This window comes from Poecilia latipinna, unplaced genomic scaffold, assembly GCF_001443285.1.
Source record: "Poecilia latipinna isolate Pla-1442-1.1 unplaced genomic scaffold, P_latipinna-1.0 Scaffold737, whole genome shotgun sequence".
In the NCBI taxonomy this organism is placed as follows: domain Eukaryota; kingdom Metazoa; phylum Chordata; class Actinopteri; order Cyprinodontiformes; family Poeciliidae; genus Poecilia; species Poecilia latipinna.
Window position 1 is genome coordinate 210,039 of NW_015113353.1, and position 18,876 is coordinate 228,914.

Consider the following 18,876-nt stretch of genomic DNA (forward strand, 5'->3'; position numbering starts at 1 on the left):
TTCTTCTGAACATTCCTCTTTGCACAAAAACTCCAGCTCAGGCAGACTACATGAACAGAAACTCAACCTTCAAGTTTTTTTCCTCCACAAATTCTAAACTGGATACAGGTCCAGACTTTGACTGAGCCATTGTAAAACATAGGTTTGTTTTAAACCAGAGGTCTGCAACTCCTTCCCTGCAGTGCCACAGTCTTGCAACCTTTACATGCATCCCTGCTCCAGTGCACCTGAGTCAAAAGGTTAAATTATCTCCTTGGCATGGAAGCAAGTTTTGCAGAAGCCTGTCAATTAGCTATTCATTTGATTCAGGTTTTTAGGTGCAGGAATGCATCCAAAAGGTGCAAATCAGTAGGACTTGAGAACTGCTGATCTCAAGTCCTGCTGATCCAAACCATTCCTTTGAGGCTCTGACTGTATGTTTATTGTTGTCTGTGAGAAGATGAACATGCGCGCCAGTTTAAAGGGTTTTACAGCCTTTTACAGGTTTTGAACTCTACCCACATCTCAATCAACTCTGACGAGTTTCTCTGCTGAAGAAAAGTTCCCCACATCTCCATGTTCCCACTATCATGTTTCATGGTGGACATGCTGTGTTTAGAGTGTTTTCTGCCACACAGAGCATCTTGCACAAAGACCAACAAGTTCAATTTTGTTTATTTTGATCAGTGCGCTTTCTCCCACATGTCTGCTGTGTCCACCCCAATTGATGATCTTTGCATTTGCGTTTCCTTTGGTCCAGGTTCTGTGTTCTGTGTTTATGCTAATCTTTTATTTTGAATGAATGTTTTATTTTGCTTATTGATGTTTGTTTAGGTTTCAGTTACAGTTCTGGTATTGCCGTATGTATTGGGTTTCCCCCCAAGACTCTGCACATTAAAAGCCAGTCTGCTTCTGTCTTTGGTGGATCCTCTGCTGTCTGGTCATGATATCTGGTTCTCCTGAGCTTCTGTCTCTGTGTTTTTTGTTCTCTGTAATCTCTGGACTTTTCTTTCCATTAAACGCAGCATCATTTAAGTTTTGGTTGGCTTATCTTTCTTGCATTTAAGTCCAATATTGGACCAAAACATGTCACAACATGGTTTATGCCAGTGAATTCTTTGTTGAAATAAAGCTAAACTCCAAGTCATTTTTTTTGTGCCTAAACCACAAACATACATCTGCAGACAAATATGTGTGCAGCAGTGGGAAACGGGGGTTTTCACATGACGAGGAGATGCTCTGCTGCTGAATTTATGAATGGATCCAAAGGACACGCCCCCTGCGGAGACACAACCAACAGCACGCGCACTGGTCTTAACCACGCGCCGTGATGGAACGCTCGGTAACCAATGGGAAGCCGGGGAAGGTTACCGCTGTTGCATAATTTGTCTGGGGCGCATCACGTTTAGGAGGACCGTCACACGGTGGCTGTTTTACAGCACTTGTATTTAATCTATGCTCGACTCCACGGAGTGATGTCATTCGCATCAGAACACACTCGGCTGGATGGCTCCGAAGCGTCAATAGAAAGTCAACCCCTTCTTTTCTTTGGACGAAGAAAAAAGAGGACGGAAAAAAAAATAGCCAAACAAACTATTAGTTAATTCGATTTAATGGGTTTAGTTTAGGAGACTCTGATTCATCCTGCAGTGGAACAACTGGGTTGTTAAATTATTTATGTGAAGCGCTGAAGGTCTAGGATTTGGACATTGGATTACCTCAATATACTATATTATTCGCATTGGGACATATTTCCCCCATCAATTTCTCTGTCACATGTAAAGGGCTCCTCCTAGTGTTCACATTTAATAAGCAATTTGAAGAAAATGTTGACATTTTTAAGCAATTGAGGAAAAAAGCCCCTGTGTGAATCTAAAGCATAACAGAAAAAAAAGAAACATTCTCAAAGCAGGATTATCAAACCCCCCCTAAAATAACACCCAGAGTGATGCAACTGTATGTAATTCTGACGAAATTAAAGCTCAATTTATATTTGACTATATTACTAGCTCTCAATTAATTTTTATTTTAATTTTTCACACTGGCCACTGCCACCATTTATTTATACATTTATGTTTGCAAAGTTTTATAACACAAATTGGCAAAAAAAAAAAAAAAAAATCACTTGGAAAAATTATGTAATCAAATCCATATGCAGCAGCTGTTATATGACAATAGCAAATCAGACATAAAATATATATTAAAAGAAATAAGCTACGAATTTTTATTATTTAAAGAATGATTTCTTTTTCAGGAATGATACCAACAAACAAAATATATGCAGTGTTGAAAATTGGCCTCTCGTACTGATGAAGGACGGACAGCGGTTGCTGGGGTTTAGATTTCATTAGAGCTCTACCTAGTGGTTTAAATAGTTATCAACTTAGAGTGGATGCAAAGCGTCTGTAAACACCAACAGGGCAATTCAAATACATTAATATTATTTTAAACCATATAATATTTTTGGGGAGTGAATAATACTCTGTTTCGTTTAATAATCTAACCCTGCCGTAAACTTTCCCACAACTTTCCCCAACCCTGACCTCTTCATGTTGCTGTGTGTTCACCAATCAACCCCTCCCTTCTCAATACCCAGAAAAAAAAAATCTTTATTTGCATTACAGCAATAAAACCTTTTTATAACTGGTAATCAACTTTTCACATGTTTCCACTGGTATTTTAATAGTTTGTCTTTGATTTTCAAATCTCTGTGGTTGAAAGACCTCCTTCCCATCACCCTAATCTTCACAGATTCTTTATCAGATTCAGGTCAAGGCACTGGTTTAGCCACTCCAAAACACTAATTGGCAAAATTAGAAGGTCATCTTAAACTTAATCACTGGTGTAAATAATTTCCATCTTAATTAGCTTTAGATGACAGGTTGTCAATAGTCCTGCAGTGATCACATTTTTAGAGAAGGATAGGAGACATATAGCATTCAGAAAGTTTGAAGGGACTGTTGGGGTCAAGGTTACAAAACAAAGCAGGAGTCGTAAACTGTAGAACGAGATTAATGAGGACCTTGGACTAGTTGATATGCTGCAACTGGTAAGAACATGGAGGATCCTTTAGTTTGTAAAGGAGACAGGAGAGTTGAATCAGGACATCACAGCTGCTGATAATGAGCATAATCAGTGCAGAATAAGTGAATCCCTCAGATGCTGCATGGATATGGCACAGGACATTACAATGTATGTATATTATGCACTAAATCATTTATTTATTCCAGATATTGTTTAGTGATCCAGGTTATGGGTTACTCTCTCCCTGACCCACTCCTTGGTAGCTCAAATGTCAGGCATTTTCAGCAATTTTTGGATTTAAAACAATCCATTATGCATTATGGTGGGTCATGTTTTAGCACTGGATTGGTCTTTAGTTCACCAATGAATAGGTGGGGGGGAAATACTCTATATTTGTTTATTTTTAACCCAGCAGCTACTGGAGTGTAATGGATTTAGAAAACAGCCCATTAATTCAACTTCTTCAATTCACTATTATTGCCTGTGACATGGCTGTAATTGTCCCAAATCCACAACATAATTTTTGACTGATTTAATTGTAAGCAAAAAATGTAAATATAAAAAAAGAAAGCACACACTATTAAAAACATAGAGATTTTCCGTGTTCATCCAAATGGACTGGTGCTTAGAAATTTACAGAAGTCCCCCTACTTAAAGACACTTTAACTAAATCATTTACAAGACTCTGCAAAACCAGACTGCATGATGAGGAGGTAATTAATCAATTAGGTTTAAGTGTGTTGAACCAGGGATGGATGGAAAAGTTGCAGGTCAGGTATCTTATGAGACCTTCAAGTTTAAAGGTTTTTAACCAGCTTCATCTCAGTTTATTAAATGGTGAAATGTGTAGCGTATTTTTGTATAAATTTAGGTTTTAGTTAATGTAGCACTTTTTGAAGACCAGGTCATATATTTAAACCATATAAAGAGATATGCACTTTCTTTTTTAAAAATAACGTCACCTCTTAATTTTCTGTTTTCTTTTCAATCATTCTAAAAATATTTAATATATTTCTTTATGTGTGAAATCTCTAGAAAAAAAAAATACTCCGGTTCTCATCTGGTCTGTCCCTGATTTGCACCCATCTCCAACAAGCAGCCATCTTTTCCTTCTGACCATTTCTCTCTATCCGTGTCAAACTAAGGGCCTTCTCTGGAGCCACGCATGCCGGACCGGATTCAGCATGTTAAACAGAGCTGTAGCAGGTGGTATTATTGGACCCGGTCCCCTCATCTCCCCCCACCTCCATCTCTCCCTCTCTTGCTCTTCATCTCCCAGTAAGCCCTTATTCATTTCTGCGTATAGGCAGGAGGGTGAACATGGACTCGTTGGGTCTTTTTGTCCTGCTAATACCTACGTTTTCCCACTGGACAGCTGCTTCTTCTGCTGGTAAGATGTTCATTAACATGAAAATAGGCCTTGTGTGATCATTTATTGTCTGTGTTTTTGGGTTAGGCAGGCAGAGCGTGAGCTTTAGTGGAGGTGTAATCATTCCAGAGTGAATTTGTACGGATTTTGAGAACTGCTGACCACCCTCTTTGAGCGTCAACAACTTTTCTTTTAGGACTGTAGGGTGAAAGGTGAAATTTGACTTTGAACTTCAAGTCTTTTATAGGAGGCCTTTCTTGTTTTCCTTTTAGATGAAATCAGCTGGAGCTATTCTGGTAAGTTCATGCTTTATAATATTCTTTGAATACCTAAACCTCAGTCAAATGCATAGCAGACTTTTTTTTTAATCACAATAGATCCAAATGGGAACAAACACGATTGTTGGTTAGTATGTGGATATAATTATTAGTCAAACTTTTAATTCCCATGCTAGTAGCTGGACAAATCCTGAAATAAATCAAGTAAAAAGAACTTTTACAACAGTTTTCCTATACCTAGTGAGCAAAGAGAAGTTTTTTTTTTTTAATTTTTGCTTAAAAGTTAAGAAAATTACAAAACTATGTTCCCCAACTACTGGAAGCTCTCATAACTTTGGCTGAATTTGTGCTTTCGCCCTCGTGTTGCACTCCCTCTGTTTTCCTCTCTTTCCTTCTCTGTCTGTATTAGTTACAGTTGAACAGGCTGGCATGAGAACAGCAATCACACAGGGTGTAGGAACGGGGGCTGGAGGGTGATGGAGAGGAGCAAAGCAGGAAGAAAGACGGAGGGAAGAAGGCAGGTGCTTGAGGATGAGCGTGTTGCACTGAGATGGGACGGGTTTGAGGGGAAAGCATACCGAATCGTGCAGCGTATTGTTGCAGCGCACAATAACCTATGTGTTTATTGTGCTGTCGAGGCACACTGGCTGCTTATGAGCTGCACAATGAGTGTGTGGGAATGAAAGGGGTGCACAGCTGACCACCCTCTGCATGTATTCAGGGGAGCAACACTAACGTGTCGCACTTGCAGTCATTTTTCAGAGACTGCTTTGTATTTCCACATGACTGTTCAGACTTTATAAGGATACATGGATGTGCAAAGACGCACGTTTGGTGATTTACTTAATTAGCTTTCTGTAATCCAAGCCATTCACTGCAGCCGAATAAGAGACGGAGAATTGTGTCTGTATCATTCTCCCAAAATGCATTGCTGCTGTTGGCTTTTCTCGTGCACAACATTCTGTCACACTAAGAAATTAATTACATGCTTCGTCGTTTGTGTGCGTTGGTTTCATGGCTGCTCTCAGGACAGGAGCAGCGATCTTGGTGAGACAGTTAAACGGCTGTAATTGCTTCAGAATATCTGGCCTCTGGTGGTTACTATGGTGAGGATGAGGAGCGACGCGGGGCAGAGTTTCAGGGATGTCGACGAACATGTGGCGTGTGTGAGATCCCCACCTTCCTCACATCGAGCACGTCTACGTGCAGACAGGAGGCCCTCGGCCCCTGAAAATATTTTGTGCGGACCCCAATTGCAATTCAAGTATGGCACAAAATATCAAAAGCAAAAGATGTTTTTGTAGATGGATGCTTCTTGTAATTTAGGGGTTATCTACATTAGCTTGCATTCGAATGTAAAACCTTAGGCACAACAGTGTTTCTGTTAGGATGTGGATTTCTGTGTGAGTTTTTGGTTAATTTAGTGTCGTTTCTGCGTCTCTTGCCCTTCATTGTTCCCGTCTGTCTCTCCTTCCCCTAATTGTCTTCTCTTTCATTTATACTCACCTGTATCTGTGTTTTGCCATCCGATATTTGTCTTTGCTGTCATCCGTCATGTCATCTTGTCAAGTTTTCCAGTTTCTACCAGTGTTTGACCTGTGCTGCTGGACTTTTGTACTCACTTGAGATCTTCATTAAATAATCAAACTCAGTTGCTGCCTCTGCCTCTCTGCGTCTGGGCCCACACCACAACTACCACAAATCATGACAGTTTTTCTTTTATTAATTTATCATTTCTTAATTTTATTATGTTTTCAGGACCACAAATATCCATCGACTTTTACTCCTAAATAAATAAATTTAACAAAAACAAATAAACAGACTTGGTCACTAAACCTGGCACAATACATAGTGTTTACTTAAAAATAATCACAGATTTCCTGCTCTTAATGAGAATAGACAGGAAAAAAAAATATTCAGACCAGTAAAATAGAAAAGATTTAAACCAAAAAAACTTTGGGTAAAGATGGAATAAGAATAAATGCATTTGTACGTTTTCATGTCAGCCTTCGAGCACCACTGCTTTAGCCAATCAAACATGATCCATCATTTACAATAAAACTGCATATATGTGAATAAAAACAAAAGCCTTCACATATTTAAAACATTAACCTTTATGTCCTTTGGGGGATTTGATGTGATGGAACATAACATTGAGGAGTGGAAGGAAATTACAAATTATTTTTAAAATCTTTAAAAATGATCTGGAAAAAAATGTCATTTTGTGTTTACCACACACTCTTTACACACCTGTTAAGGAAATACATGAGTTACAGCCTCTGGAGAAAATCGGTGAACAAATGGCATCACGAGGACCAAGGATCAGATCAGACAGGTCGGGGAGAAAGTACACAATGTTCAATCTGGAGATGTGCTACGGATGTGCCCAAAAAACGGACTTGAAGCTCTGAAAGTCGACTCTACGCAGCGCGGACTGAGGGGGGCTGAATCCAAATCTCTGCAAACTGTTCAGTTTTATTTGTAAAGCATTTTGAAAGCCATATTTTTTTTTCCTTGCACTTCAATATGACGCACTTGTTCTCGCATAAAATACACTGAAGGTTGTGATTTTAAGTCAAAGCCGTAAACATATTCTTTTCAAAACACTGCCTTTGGGTTTATGTGAATGAAAAATGTGAGTAGCATTCCTTGTTTTCCAAAGCATTTCTCCCTTTGCAAATTGAATTCAGGTTCTTCGTCTCGCATGTCACATCCTCTTTCTTTCCTCATGTCGCTTCAGAAGAAGGCCTGTCCTTTTCCTCTGATTAAATTCAGTGAGACCATCCTCTTGTTTTCTTGCCACGTCTGTTGCTCAACTTAAAAACATTCTGTTGAAAAGTGGTTTTATTCACTGAATGAATGAGGTGTCTCTAAGACATTTGGCATAAGTAAAATCTAAAGTCAACCCATTTTGTCAGTGCATATAAATAACCTTGTTAAGTGAAATACCATACAAGCTAAAAAAAACAACTTATTTTTAAATTAATCAAAAAACTACATTAAATATTTAAACATCATCGAATAAAGACAAAATTAACTGACAAAAAAAAGCTATTCAATCAAAACAAAGGATAAGAGAAAAGGGGTTTGAGGAGACGTATAAAATAGTGAATACTGAAGGTTAATTTCATTTGAAAATGTAGAAACAATTTCACAGTTAATTTAAAAAAATAAATTGCGTTTAAAAAAATATGCCTTTTTGTTAGTCGTATATGTTGTACTCATAAAACACAGGACTGCGTCTTATATGTATGGCAACTTTATTTGCCCTCATGCTGCATGTATGTTTTGTGATTGTTCTCTCTGGAGCAGCTGAGCACAGACGACCACAGTCCCGTTTCTGAGCTTCTGCTCCTTCTTAACGCTACTTCTGCTAATAACAGAGATTTCAGTAACAGATTCTCTAAACTTCTGCGCCTGAACAAAAATAACTACCCAAAATGTTTTAACAATAACATTGCATAGCTAAATAAAATTTAAGTAAATTAGTGTTTTATTCATAACTTAAAAAAATGGAAATAAGCTAAATTAAACATTTCCAGGTGCAACATGTATAGATAAAAGCAGAGAAATCTGACTTTTTTGATGCAAAACATGTTGAACTTTATGTAAGGGTCAGTGTTTCATCCATCATTTGTTTCAAGAGGCTGCAGCTCAGTTTTTGACTGGCACTCAGAGGTTTGAACACATTTCCCTCTTTTTCAGCCTTAACTTAGTGGCTGCACGTTTCTTAGGACTCATTTTAAAGTTGTTTTTTAAAAATCCTATCACATCTCTCTGAGCTACTGCGCCCTTATTCATCTACTGTTCTAGACGGTCAGCTGATTAGCTGCTCCTCACTGTTCCTCGGACTGAGTGTAAACTTAATTCATGTTGTTGAATGATTTGAGCTCAGATATTAGAACTGTGCTTTTAAATCTCTTTACCCTGGCCATTTCAGGTCATTTTTATATTAGGTGTTTTTCATTGATTTGCAATTTTCATGTTTTTTTTTTAGGGTGATTACATCTTACTTTTATGTTATGCGTTTCCATAGTTCTTAACTTATCTACTTACAGAACTTTGGCCCTGTGATTTACAAACCGTCACATAAGAAAATACGGGATCCTTTCACATCAGCAGGAGCAGTTCTGTTATTGTGAGTTAAAGATCTGTGGAAAGAGGAGCCAAACATACCTTTTTGTGTTGAAGCAAAGAAAAACTCTTCTTAAATACTAATAGAGCAGCAAGGCTGTCAATAGTCAAAATTGTATTAATGTATAAAGACTCACATGCATATGCACAGTGAAGTAAAGCATTTTTTCAGTCTAGCAACTCTAACTAAATTCCTTCTTCTTTAGCTCAGTTTGCATTTCTATCTACTGAATTCTAGAATGAGAGATTAAAAAATATATAGAGTTTTAATTCTTCCATCAAAGTCAGAAGAGTGGACACAATGAATACTGTACACTATGTTGACTAAATTGTAGTGGCACTTAAACGTGTCATGCATCTTTGTGTGTGGTTGTGCCTGTCTTTTGAAAACGATTCAGCTTACTCCCATGAGGCCATGAATGTAAATAGAAAATAGTAGAATAACTGTCCTGCATGGCCGGAGGCCGATCAATGGAGGCTTTTCACTCCGTAGCTCAGAGCCAGTGAACTGTGTGATTGAGTGACATCACCGTTTCTGTCTTTTCTCTGCTAAAGGTATTGCTGGCCAGTCTGAGTGGTCAGAGTATTTCCCCGACTGTGGCGGTTCTTCCCAGTCACCTGTGGATGTGATAACCACCCAGACTAAATATGACCCCAGTCTGGTGCCAGTGACGCCACTAGGCTACAGTCAGCACGGCAACCAGCCCTTTTCGATGCACAACAACGGGCACACAGGTAACTATGATGGCAAGCCCATTTGGTCCCATTAAGAGCTTCTGTTGTGCATTTCAGCTGTTCTGTTTACCCTGCACTCAGACGTAACCTGGCAGCACAGTTTTACTGCCAATTGAGACATCAGGTAACATTTCAGGAAATGCCACGTCTGCTTTTAGAAAAAAAAAATCTGTAAGTTATCCCAGTCCTTTCTGGCTCAATAGATTTTTCTCCTCTGCAGTGATTGTTGAGCTGCCAGAGTGGATGGGTCTTGGGGGGCTACCGTGGTTCTTCACAGCCGTTCAGCTGCACCTTCACTGGGGGAATGGAGCCCCAGGTCGAGGGGGCAGTGAACACACCATCAATGGGAGGAGTTCAGACGCAGAAGTAAGTTTAAACATTGTCATCCTGGATTAGATGGAGAAAGTTATAGCACTGTAATAGAAAAACAACCTATGTTGCACAAACTACATTAAACATGTTGCTTCTTTATTCTAATACTTCATAAAATTACAATCCACAATCACAATGATGGTCACAGATGTCATTTTTTGGATATTAATAGTTACCTGATCACCAAGGCTTTTTGAAGAGCGTAAATGAACTTTAATGTACCCAGTTTTAACAATGCATGATCAGGATTATTGCCCAGCATAAATAAAAAACAAACAAACTTTGAGTCATCTGAAAAATTTCAAAATTTGTTAAGATGTTCAGGAACTGCAGGAACGCCGGCAGGCTCAAGCAGCTGAAACATGAAAAAAAAATGAAGGAAAATTCATTTAAAATGTTCCTTATTTGGTAAATGAATTGTTTTAAAGCAGGGGCATTATGTAAAATAGACATCTTTGAGCTTTACATCATGTTATAATGCTATTCCCTTATCAAATGCATACCTAGATTGTTTCCTTGATTCTTTCACGAAATCTCCCGTGGTAACCATACAGCTGTGCAAAACGCACATCTGGGGGATCAAGGACCAAGGTTCTGCTGTGTCTGAGCTTCTGGCTCACAGAAGAAGCCCTCCCCCTTGACTCCTCCACTCGGCTCCTTCAGACTAGCCAGCAGCAATTGGCAAACCCCAGATAGACCTGCATCTGCTGAGCTCATTATAAAAGCTACTCCTCAGTGAAAATGTTGCTAAAGGATTAATAAAGAAGCAATGCTGTGATGACTTCCTGAAGGCAGTTTTTAAAGAGACAGAGGCACATTTTCAAGGTGTTAAGTTACAAAGTCACCTTTTTTTAAGTCATGTTTGATAAATATATTTTTCTAACAACTGAAGGTAACCTAGTTATTTTATTGTACTATAAAATGGCACCATGTGCCTAGAAAATACATAGTACTACTGCCCCTTTAACATGTCTTTTATGATTGGATGCAATAATGTCTCTTTCAGTTTCTCCCTCCATCTCTCTATTAAACCTTCCTCTTAAAGATGTAGAGAGCAAGAGGACAGTTTCTTATTTTTCTTTTTTAAACTGAGCGTGTTCCTGCTCTCCCCAGCTCCATGTGGTCCACTACAACGCTGAACTTTACCCCAACATGTCCGCAGCCATGACGCAGAGAGATGGCCTGGCTGTTTTAGGAATTCTCATTGAGGTAAGGAAACCACACATAACTTCATTGACGGCTTTGAAACGCCACAATAATTGTCATACACACTAGCATGAGAGTGTTTGAGCATCTCAAGTCTGAGGTTTTGTTTACCAGACAGGTGATGAGACGAATCCAGGATTCAATAACATCCTCAACTACATGAGCCGAATCAGACATGCCGGTAGGTCTCCATGTTGGATTTCAAGCTATATCATGACTTGGGTGTAATTTCTTTTCTATTTTTCTGTATTATCTCAGTATTTAGTATTTTTAATTCATATATATATATATATATATATATATATATATATATATATATATATATACTGTATATATAATTTTTTTTATTTGAATCAAGCTTAAAATAATCCATCAAAGTCAGTGTTGTTATGAAGGAGTGGAACTAAATGACCACAATATGCTCTAAACCATATTTGAACATTTACAGATTTGTATTTGTGTATTGTGTCGTCTCTAATTTCCTGTCAGACCAGAGAGCGTTCATCCCAGCCTTTGACGTCCAGTCCTTACTCCCCAAAGATCTGGGATGCTACTATCGATACAACGGCTCCCTGACCACCCCGCCCTGCTACCAGAGTGTCATCTGGACCGTGTTTCATGAAAGGGTTCAGATCTCAAAAGCCCAGGTCTGTCTGACAATGAATGAGAAACACAAAATTAGCAAGCGTCTCTTAATCCCATATTTAACCGGGCAAAGTAATTATAATCCAGATGCATGTAAATGCAGACTGACTCTGAACCATAAAGGTTTGCCGATGTGAGGCATTTATCTTCACTGTCTTCATTTAAAATGTAAAGAAAAAGTTACTTTAAAATTTTCCCACATTTTCTTCTGCTACAACCTTTTATTTTGATTTTATGTGATGGAGCAACACAGAATAAGAAATAATTGTGAGTGGAAAGGATTTTTAGATTTTACAGTTTAAAATCTAAAAAAAAAAAATAAAAAAGGTATCTGCATACTTGACCTGTTTTAAGTCAGGTCTTCGTAGAACCACCTTTCACACAAGTCCAGCTGGACTCCTCTTTTGGTAAAGTGTCCACATCCTGTTTACTCCTTCTGAAGGCAGTATGTTTTTTTAATCCATCATAAGGAGGAGAACTGACTGAAAGCAGACATCAAGGATAATTTTTAGTGGAAATAAAAAGTGATTCACTTCAGTCTAAAGTCACTCTGAGGCATTTTTCAAGACTGTCAGTATAGTGAATTGAGCATTAACGTCGTTTCTTATGCATTTTGTTTCATTACAGACCTGAGAGTGTTAAAGGGTATGACGAATTTGATACCCATGGTTGCAAAACGTTCGTGTTTTATACAGTGTTTTTTTTGTCTGTTTGTTTCTGTTAGCCTGATTCATTTATTTCTCAAATGTATTCTTTACTTTGAAACATAATTGAGAGTTTTCTCTTTTTATTAGTTGTGTTACATTTAAGCTAGTTTTCTAGAAGTTATTTTAAAGTTGCTCTGCATCATTTCTCTATTGAAAGTTTGCCTCATTTCTCAAATGGTTAGGGTGCTTCTTTTCTTTTTAAGGGGAATTTGTGCATGTAAATAAGTCCATATAATTCCAGTCTCTCCTTCTCTTCACTCCAGCTCCTGAAGATGGAGATGATGCTTTACTCCAGTAAAATCCAGGAAGCTGACGGGATGCTGCTGCAGGACAACTTCCGGATAACGCAGCCGCTCAACCACAGGGTTATCTTTGCCTCCTTTTCTGCAGGTTAGACAGGAAATACGACGACACCAAGACATTACCTATAACGGAGGGGGAAAAAATCTATTAATTTGCATGTGAAGTACTTCTTTGTGCCTGGAGAACTTTAATCTAATTGATATGTATATTTTAGAACATTTTAGCAGGCGAAAGTCCACATTCAACTTGATATAACCTCAGTTGTTGCTCCTCATTCACCAGCTACTCTTAATGCATAACAAAATAACAAGTCAGTGAATAGGCATTTAGACCAAACTCTGCAACTGGTAAAGCATGCAAAAAGTGAACACTGGAGCAGGGAGGGAATGCAGGAAAATTATTAATTACCAGTGACTTTGAGAGCAATGAGTGTAAAGTGGATGTGAAGAATGAAAGAAATGCTGGGGAAGGACTGGAGAAGTGATGAGAGATCCGTTTGTGTAGGATCTGATTGAAAACGAGGATTTGGAGGAAGCAAACAGTGACTCCATTGTTATCACAGCAGTCTGACAAAAGGGGAGAGGAAAAGGAGAGAGAGGTGGAGACAGAGTGGTGTACAAAGACAAAGCAGAATGAATTTATGTAAAGTGCTCTTTGTGGTGAGTGACTGAACTGGAAGACTTGTGAGATCCGTGCAGATTTCTAAAGGCAGCCTGAGATCTTCAAACACCTGAACATCAGTTTCTGCAACAATGAATGAAACGTTCAACCATGACCAAGTTTAACCCTAAATATGCATTAATTTTTTAATGAGGTGCTTTGTTTTTTAGAATCAGGGAGGGAGCTCTCATCTGGTAAGACGACAAATTATTATTGTGCATATATTGGCAAAAAGATAAAGAAGCAGATTAGATTTTTTTTTTTTTTTTTTTTTTGAGATTCACGATTCCGTTGCGTTGCCTCTGCAGGTGAGGTGACGGCCATCGTGATCGGAGTGATGTGTGGCTGCGTGGGTGTGGCGGTGATCATTCGCTTCATCGTGAAGACGATACGGTAACCTGTCCTTCTCATTTTGCTTCTTCCAATAGCTTGTTTTCCAATCCGGTCTTTCAGAGAGCTGCTGCTGATGCCGGTTGCCTGTGTGTTGTTGATTTGATGTGACACTGTGCAGGAGTTCAGCTTGTATATTCACTCTCTCTTTCTCTTGACAGATTTTTTAAACTCCTTCACCTTGAAACAGTCGTGGTAAACAGGTGGTTTACCTGATTATAACACTGACACAGATACCACCGATGCTTTCGTTGTTTGTTTGTTGAATGCAGATGTCCTTAAATGCAGCTCAGGGATAAATTATCATAAATTATCTATCAAAAGTAGAGAAAATTACCATTTTTTTAAATTATCATTACCGTAGAAAACCCCAATCTTTCATTTGAAAACCCAAGTGGAGTGAAAAATGACCAAAGAACTATAAATGCATGTTTTCATTCATGAAATGTTTTGCTGATGGTTAAATACCAATAAAAAAATCCCAGAATGTGTATTTTTAATTTATTAAATTGTGTGGCTATTGCATGGCCACACAATGTGGAAAAAGACAAACGTTTTTGGCCAATTTTCTTTTCTTTTCTGTTACAAAATAACCTTAAAATTTTGAGGAAAAAAGTTGCAAAATTACAAACGGTTTTATTCACCAACTATGTCCACACAAAAACAAAGAATGTGACTTTGGTTTCCATCTGCATTCAATAAAGGCATTTATTATATAAACAAAAGAAAGGGAAATAAAGTTTTAAAAACAGTTTGGTAAATTAAAGTGTGAATAATATCTTGAAGAAAATCCTGTGCTGCTGTGTTTTTTCCCCCCAGCCTACATAATGCATAAAGGTTGTTTATATGTTAAAAGAAAGAAAGTCTTTGTTCTTTAATCCTGTTCTAAAGTATAAAGTTAGAAGCTCATTTAAACAATGCATGGCTGTTACAAGTCTTTGCGGCAGTGTTGGTTTAGTTCAATCCTGATACTTTAATCTCAACATTTCGACCTGACTTGGTGATGTGAATACTTCAGCGTAGCTGAACAGGCCCCAATCTCTTAAGGAAAACATTTACACCAAACACTTCCATATAAAGTGTTGCCAGGTCTGTTAAAGAAACTCAAATATGTATTTAATCTTTGTTTCTCTGTGAAAATCTGAAGGCAATTTTAACATCAGTGTGGGGATAATCTGCTCTCTTAACATCATGCATGTTTCTGACTCCTCTGTTCCTGCTTTGTTTGCTCACACTAGACAGAAATGTAAGGTCTCTTCTTTAACCCGATACTTATTTCTGTTGCTTTGATCAGCAGTTTTCATGCAGTGATCAGCTTCATCAAAACCCATGCTTTTTATATGTAGTAGTTTTGGTGCCGTGGCAAAAGAGAAAAGATGTTCAGTGAGGTGTGAAATGGGATTTTACTTTTATCGTCAAACTAAACTGTTTTGTCGATTGCAGACAAACGAATTAAAAGCCAGACTGGCGCTTTGAAGGGTTTTGGCGCTTCGAGTCATTTTTCTGCTTTCAGAGGTCGTCACCATCAGGGGATTAACTAGGAAAATTATTGTAGATGGAACATTTTATAAAGTGAAGTCATATTAACATGAATCAGATGAAAGTGAGGCCCGGACTCTTTATCAATGCCTCTTTATCAATCAACCCAGTTCTGCCAGCAATGCTCTTATTGTTGCATTAAACTGCAGACAAATGCATTGCACTTCTAAAATCCAATGTTTTTTCTCTTATTGTTTAGATCTTTAAGAGTTTGAGCTAGAGTGCCTTTATTTACGAACTGTGCCGCCCAAATGTTACTTCTTAGGCCTTTGCCCCAGAGGTTTTATTGCTGTAGCTGATCAATGTACTGATGCTAAACATAAAAACATCCCATAAAAGCTTATCTATGATTTTCATCATTTCACATATCTGTTGTTGTAATATTTGTTGTTGTAACTCGCTGCATTTACTCTGCCAATCCTTTAACTTGTAAAACCATACGTATTTTTCACGTTGCATTGCCATCAGGAGCCCTTAGGTGAGGCCAGGCATCATGCTTAAAGGGCTGCTGACTTTCATAATCTCGGTCAGCTGTGTGCACTTGTTTTAAAACGTAACCTCCTGTCCTTATGAGTAATGAGAGCAGGAGTGAGGTTTTAAAATATCTGAACACAGTCTCTTTGATCCCTTCAATCCATGATTATTTCTTTGTTTTTTGTTTTTTTCTTGTGATTCTGTCTTTTGATCTTGCGACAGCTCTACTTCTAGCTGGGACGTCCTGCACAATAACCGGCCTGCTCCAATGCCAAGGTTATTTCTCAGGATTTGTGACCTATGACCTAATGTCCTGAGCACCTCTCTTTGTTGTACACACCTATCCGGTCACGTAACCTCACTGTTTAGAGCAAAACGCCTCCTAATGTTGTCTTGAAAATATTCCACACTCAAACTAACCTCCGTTTGTTTATATATAAACAAACTGATATATACATCAGCTAGCATAAGCGCTGCGGCACTCCTTGCAGGTAGCCACACAAATGCAGCAGTTTAAAACTCCCAGATGTAACATTTGTAATTTGATGTTGTAATGAACATTATAAACTACAGCTTTAGGTATTCTGTTAGTCGCATAGCTTTTTGAATCTAAAATAAGCGGGCATAGACAATAGATGGAGTCATTACAGCATTTCCATAACAAATACAACTCTATTAGTCATAACAACCGACAGTCCAACTTTTACACCCTTAATCTGCTGCAAAAATGACTCGGATAGATGAGATTTCTTTTGCTTCAAGGATGTGATTTATAAAAAGTGCAAAACAACCCATATATTTAAACCAATCCGCTCGTACATAGAAACAAAGATAGTGATTACTTCCCATTATATATAGATGCTAATAAAGTATATTACTTATAAAAGGTTCTAATTGTTACAGTATTTTTAAAAATGAAAATCACAATCACTGAGTGTATATTCAGGTTAAGACATTTCTTGATCTGTAAAGCTACTTATATTGGCCTTACTACTAATATTCCCTCTCAGTTTAATCTCCCCTTGTAAATATGGACGTGTTATGGACAATATAAGAACTACATTAACAAATGAAATAAACAATTCCCCAGACAGGTTTTCTGCAAGTGGGATAACTTTAATAACTTCTTCTCCCCCCCTCCCCCCCAACTGTTTCAGAACAAAGGAGACCGAGAAATCCCAGGAGAAAAAAACAGACCTGGCTCTAACGATAACCTCAAAAGCTGAAAGGAAAGAAGAGTTGTCACCCTCGCCTCAGACTGAGCCATAGCTTTACATCTCACTTCAGGATGTTCTGTCTTTTTTCTCATCAGAGGTGCTTTTATGGATCTGTGTCCTAGGGAAAAGCAACTATATTTTATCAGAATCGATCACAAAGAGACAGAGATTGTGTAATAAAAGCCTTTTTCAGTTAAATTTGGCTCAGTTTTCAGTCATGCTATGAAATGATATTCTACCCAAAACCAAGTAAAGCAACTGATGCTGGTTTAATATTCAGGTGTGTTTCATAGGTGTGTATACTTGAGATGAGGAATGCACATGAAATGTTTTTTTTTCTTTTTCTTAGTTTTAATGTCATTTTTGTCACAATATTTCAAGCACTCTGCACTAATACTGTGTATGCTTTTTACAGGAAATTTAAAAGATAAATGATAAAACAGACTGATGTAAAACATGACAGGTGACATGTATATACAGATGCTGTACAAACATTTCCGATCGGATTTTAATTCTGCACATTCTGTTGTAAATGGAAGTTATATTTATGTACATGCCTTTACTCTGTTGAAGAGAGAAATATAAACGCTGCATGCCATCTGCACATATCTGTTTATTGTTGTGTCTAACCTGTCTGCCTGAGCACTGCATTAAAACACTTGAATGCTGAACACGTTTTGAATTATTCACTTTAAATATCAGAACTGTGAGATGGAGGAGTTTGGAGAAAAAATATTCGATACAGAAAAATGATAGTGGAAGGAGATGGAGCTGCCAGAATAGATAAACTAACTAACGTAAACATTCAGTCGAAGGACAGGAGTGGGGTCTTAAAGGAATATTGGGAAATGAAGGAAACGTAGTGGATATTTACAGATTAAGGAAAGCATTATTTATCTTCAAAATACAAAATTAAAAAATTTAATAGACGTAAAGTAATGTTGCTACACACATGTACAGTAGGTGGCGGTATGCACCTTAAAGCTGCTTGCGACCCGTCATGATAGAAAAGAAGAACATCCAGTCGCAAAGCTTGGATTTCTGCTCCAACAGCGCCCCGTGTGGTCAGAGGTGTGTGGTGCACAAGTTCCTCCTGCTTCACACAGGAAGTGAAATGTGGAAGCGCAACTGAATGACAGAAGGACGTCCAAACATCTGCAGATTTAGATTTATTTTGATCAAAGGGCATTTTTCTGAGGCCAGAACCAGGTAGGGAAGTTCTCCCAGCTGTTCTCTACATCCGCCTTTTGCTTTCGTGTTTAAAAAAGGGAGCAGAGACGCAGAGCTTCCGCTTTGCCACATTTCCCACTGTGGCAAAGCGTGTCATGCATGTAGTCTGAGATTTTTGTTTCAGCAAAAGAAAAAGACAAAACACTTTGAGCTACTTTATTTTTTCCCCACATTTTCCCCAAACTCATAACTGAATTCTTCCCTGCAGGAATGGCGGCCTACACATTGTGTCTCTGTATTGCTGCCAGTCTCCTTTTAACTCGGCCAACATCTGCCAAAAACGATGCTCCCTGTCTGCCCGGAAAACGGAACAATGCCGCCGAAACCTTCATCAAGCGCCATCTTCCCCCCGGGACTCCGACTTCTCTGGACCAGAACGAGTGGGAGAAGTTCATCAAGTCTCTGGGAGGCTGTAACAGACCCACGCAGTCGTTCCTCCACCCAGATGAGCTGGAGAAGGTGAAATCTGTGTGCTCCAGCAGAGGAGGCAAGGTGCTGAAAGATAACCTGTGCATCAGTAAGCAGCCATTTAGTTTTGTGACGGTGAGGAGCATCCAGGGAACCTGTGGGATCAAGAACGTCAAGCAGGAAAACAAACACCTGATCCTGGCCTG

General features: G+C 38.4%; 1 protein-coding gene across 5 annotated transcripts; it reads left to right on the forward strand.

Moving 5' to 3' along the window:
- Positions 1–2,946: 2,946 nt before the first annotated feature.
- On the forward strand, positions 2,947–17,703 carry ca14 (carbonic anhydrase XIV). 5 transcript variants are annotated; one of them, XM_015045666.1, is made up of 15 exons: positions 2,947–3,028; positions 4,149–4,209; positions 4,310–4,393; positions 4,645–4,668; positions 9,340–9,519; positions 9,740–9,885; positions 11,005–11,100; positions 11,212–11,278; positions 11,587–11,744; positions 12,713–12,839; positions 13,583–13,606; positions 13,721–13,805; positions 13,964–14,005; positions 16,038–16,091; positions 16,973–17,703. In XM_015045666.1, exons 1-15 carry the CDS (start codon positions 3,017–3,019, stop codon positions 17,082–17,084), a joined length of 1,272 nt encoding a protein of 423 aa, XP_014901152.1. In that variant the 5' UTR covers positions 2,947–3,016; the 3' UTR covers positions 17,085–17,703. The 5 variants fall into 5 exon arrangements, with proteins under 5 accessions (XP_014901152.1, XP_014901151.1, XP_014901150.1 ...); XM_015045665.1 differs by lacking the exon at positions 2,947–3,028 and adding an exon at positions 3,062–3,171; XM_015045664.1 differs by lacking the exon at positions 2,947–3,028 and adding an exon at positions 3,771–3,806.
- Positions 17,704–18,876: the final 1,173 nt, after the last annotated feature.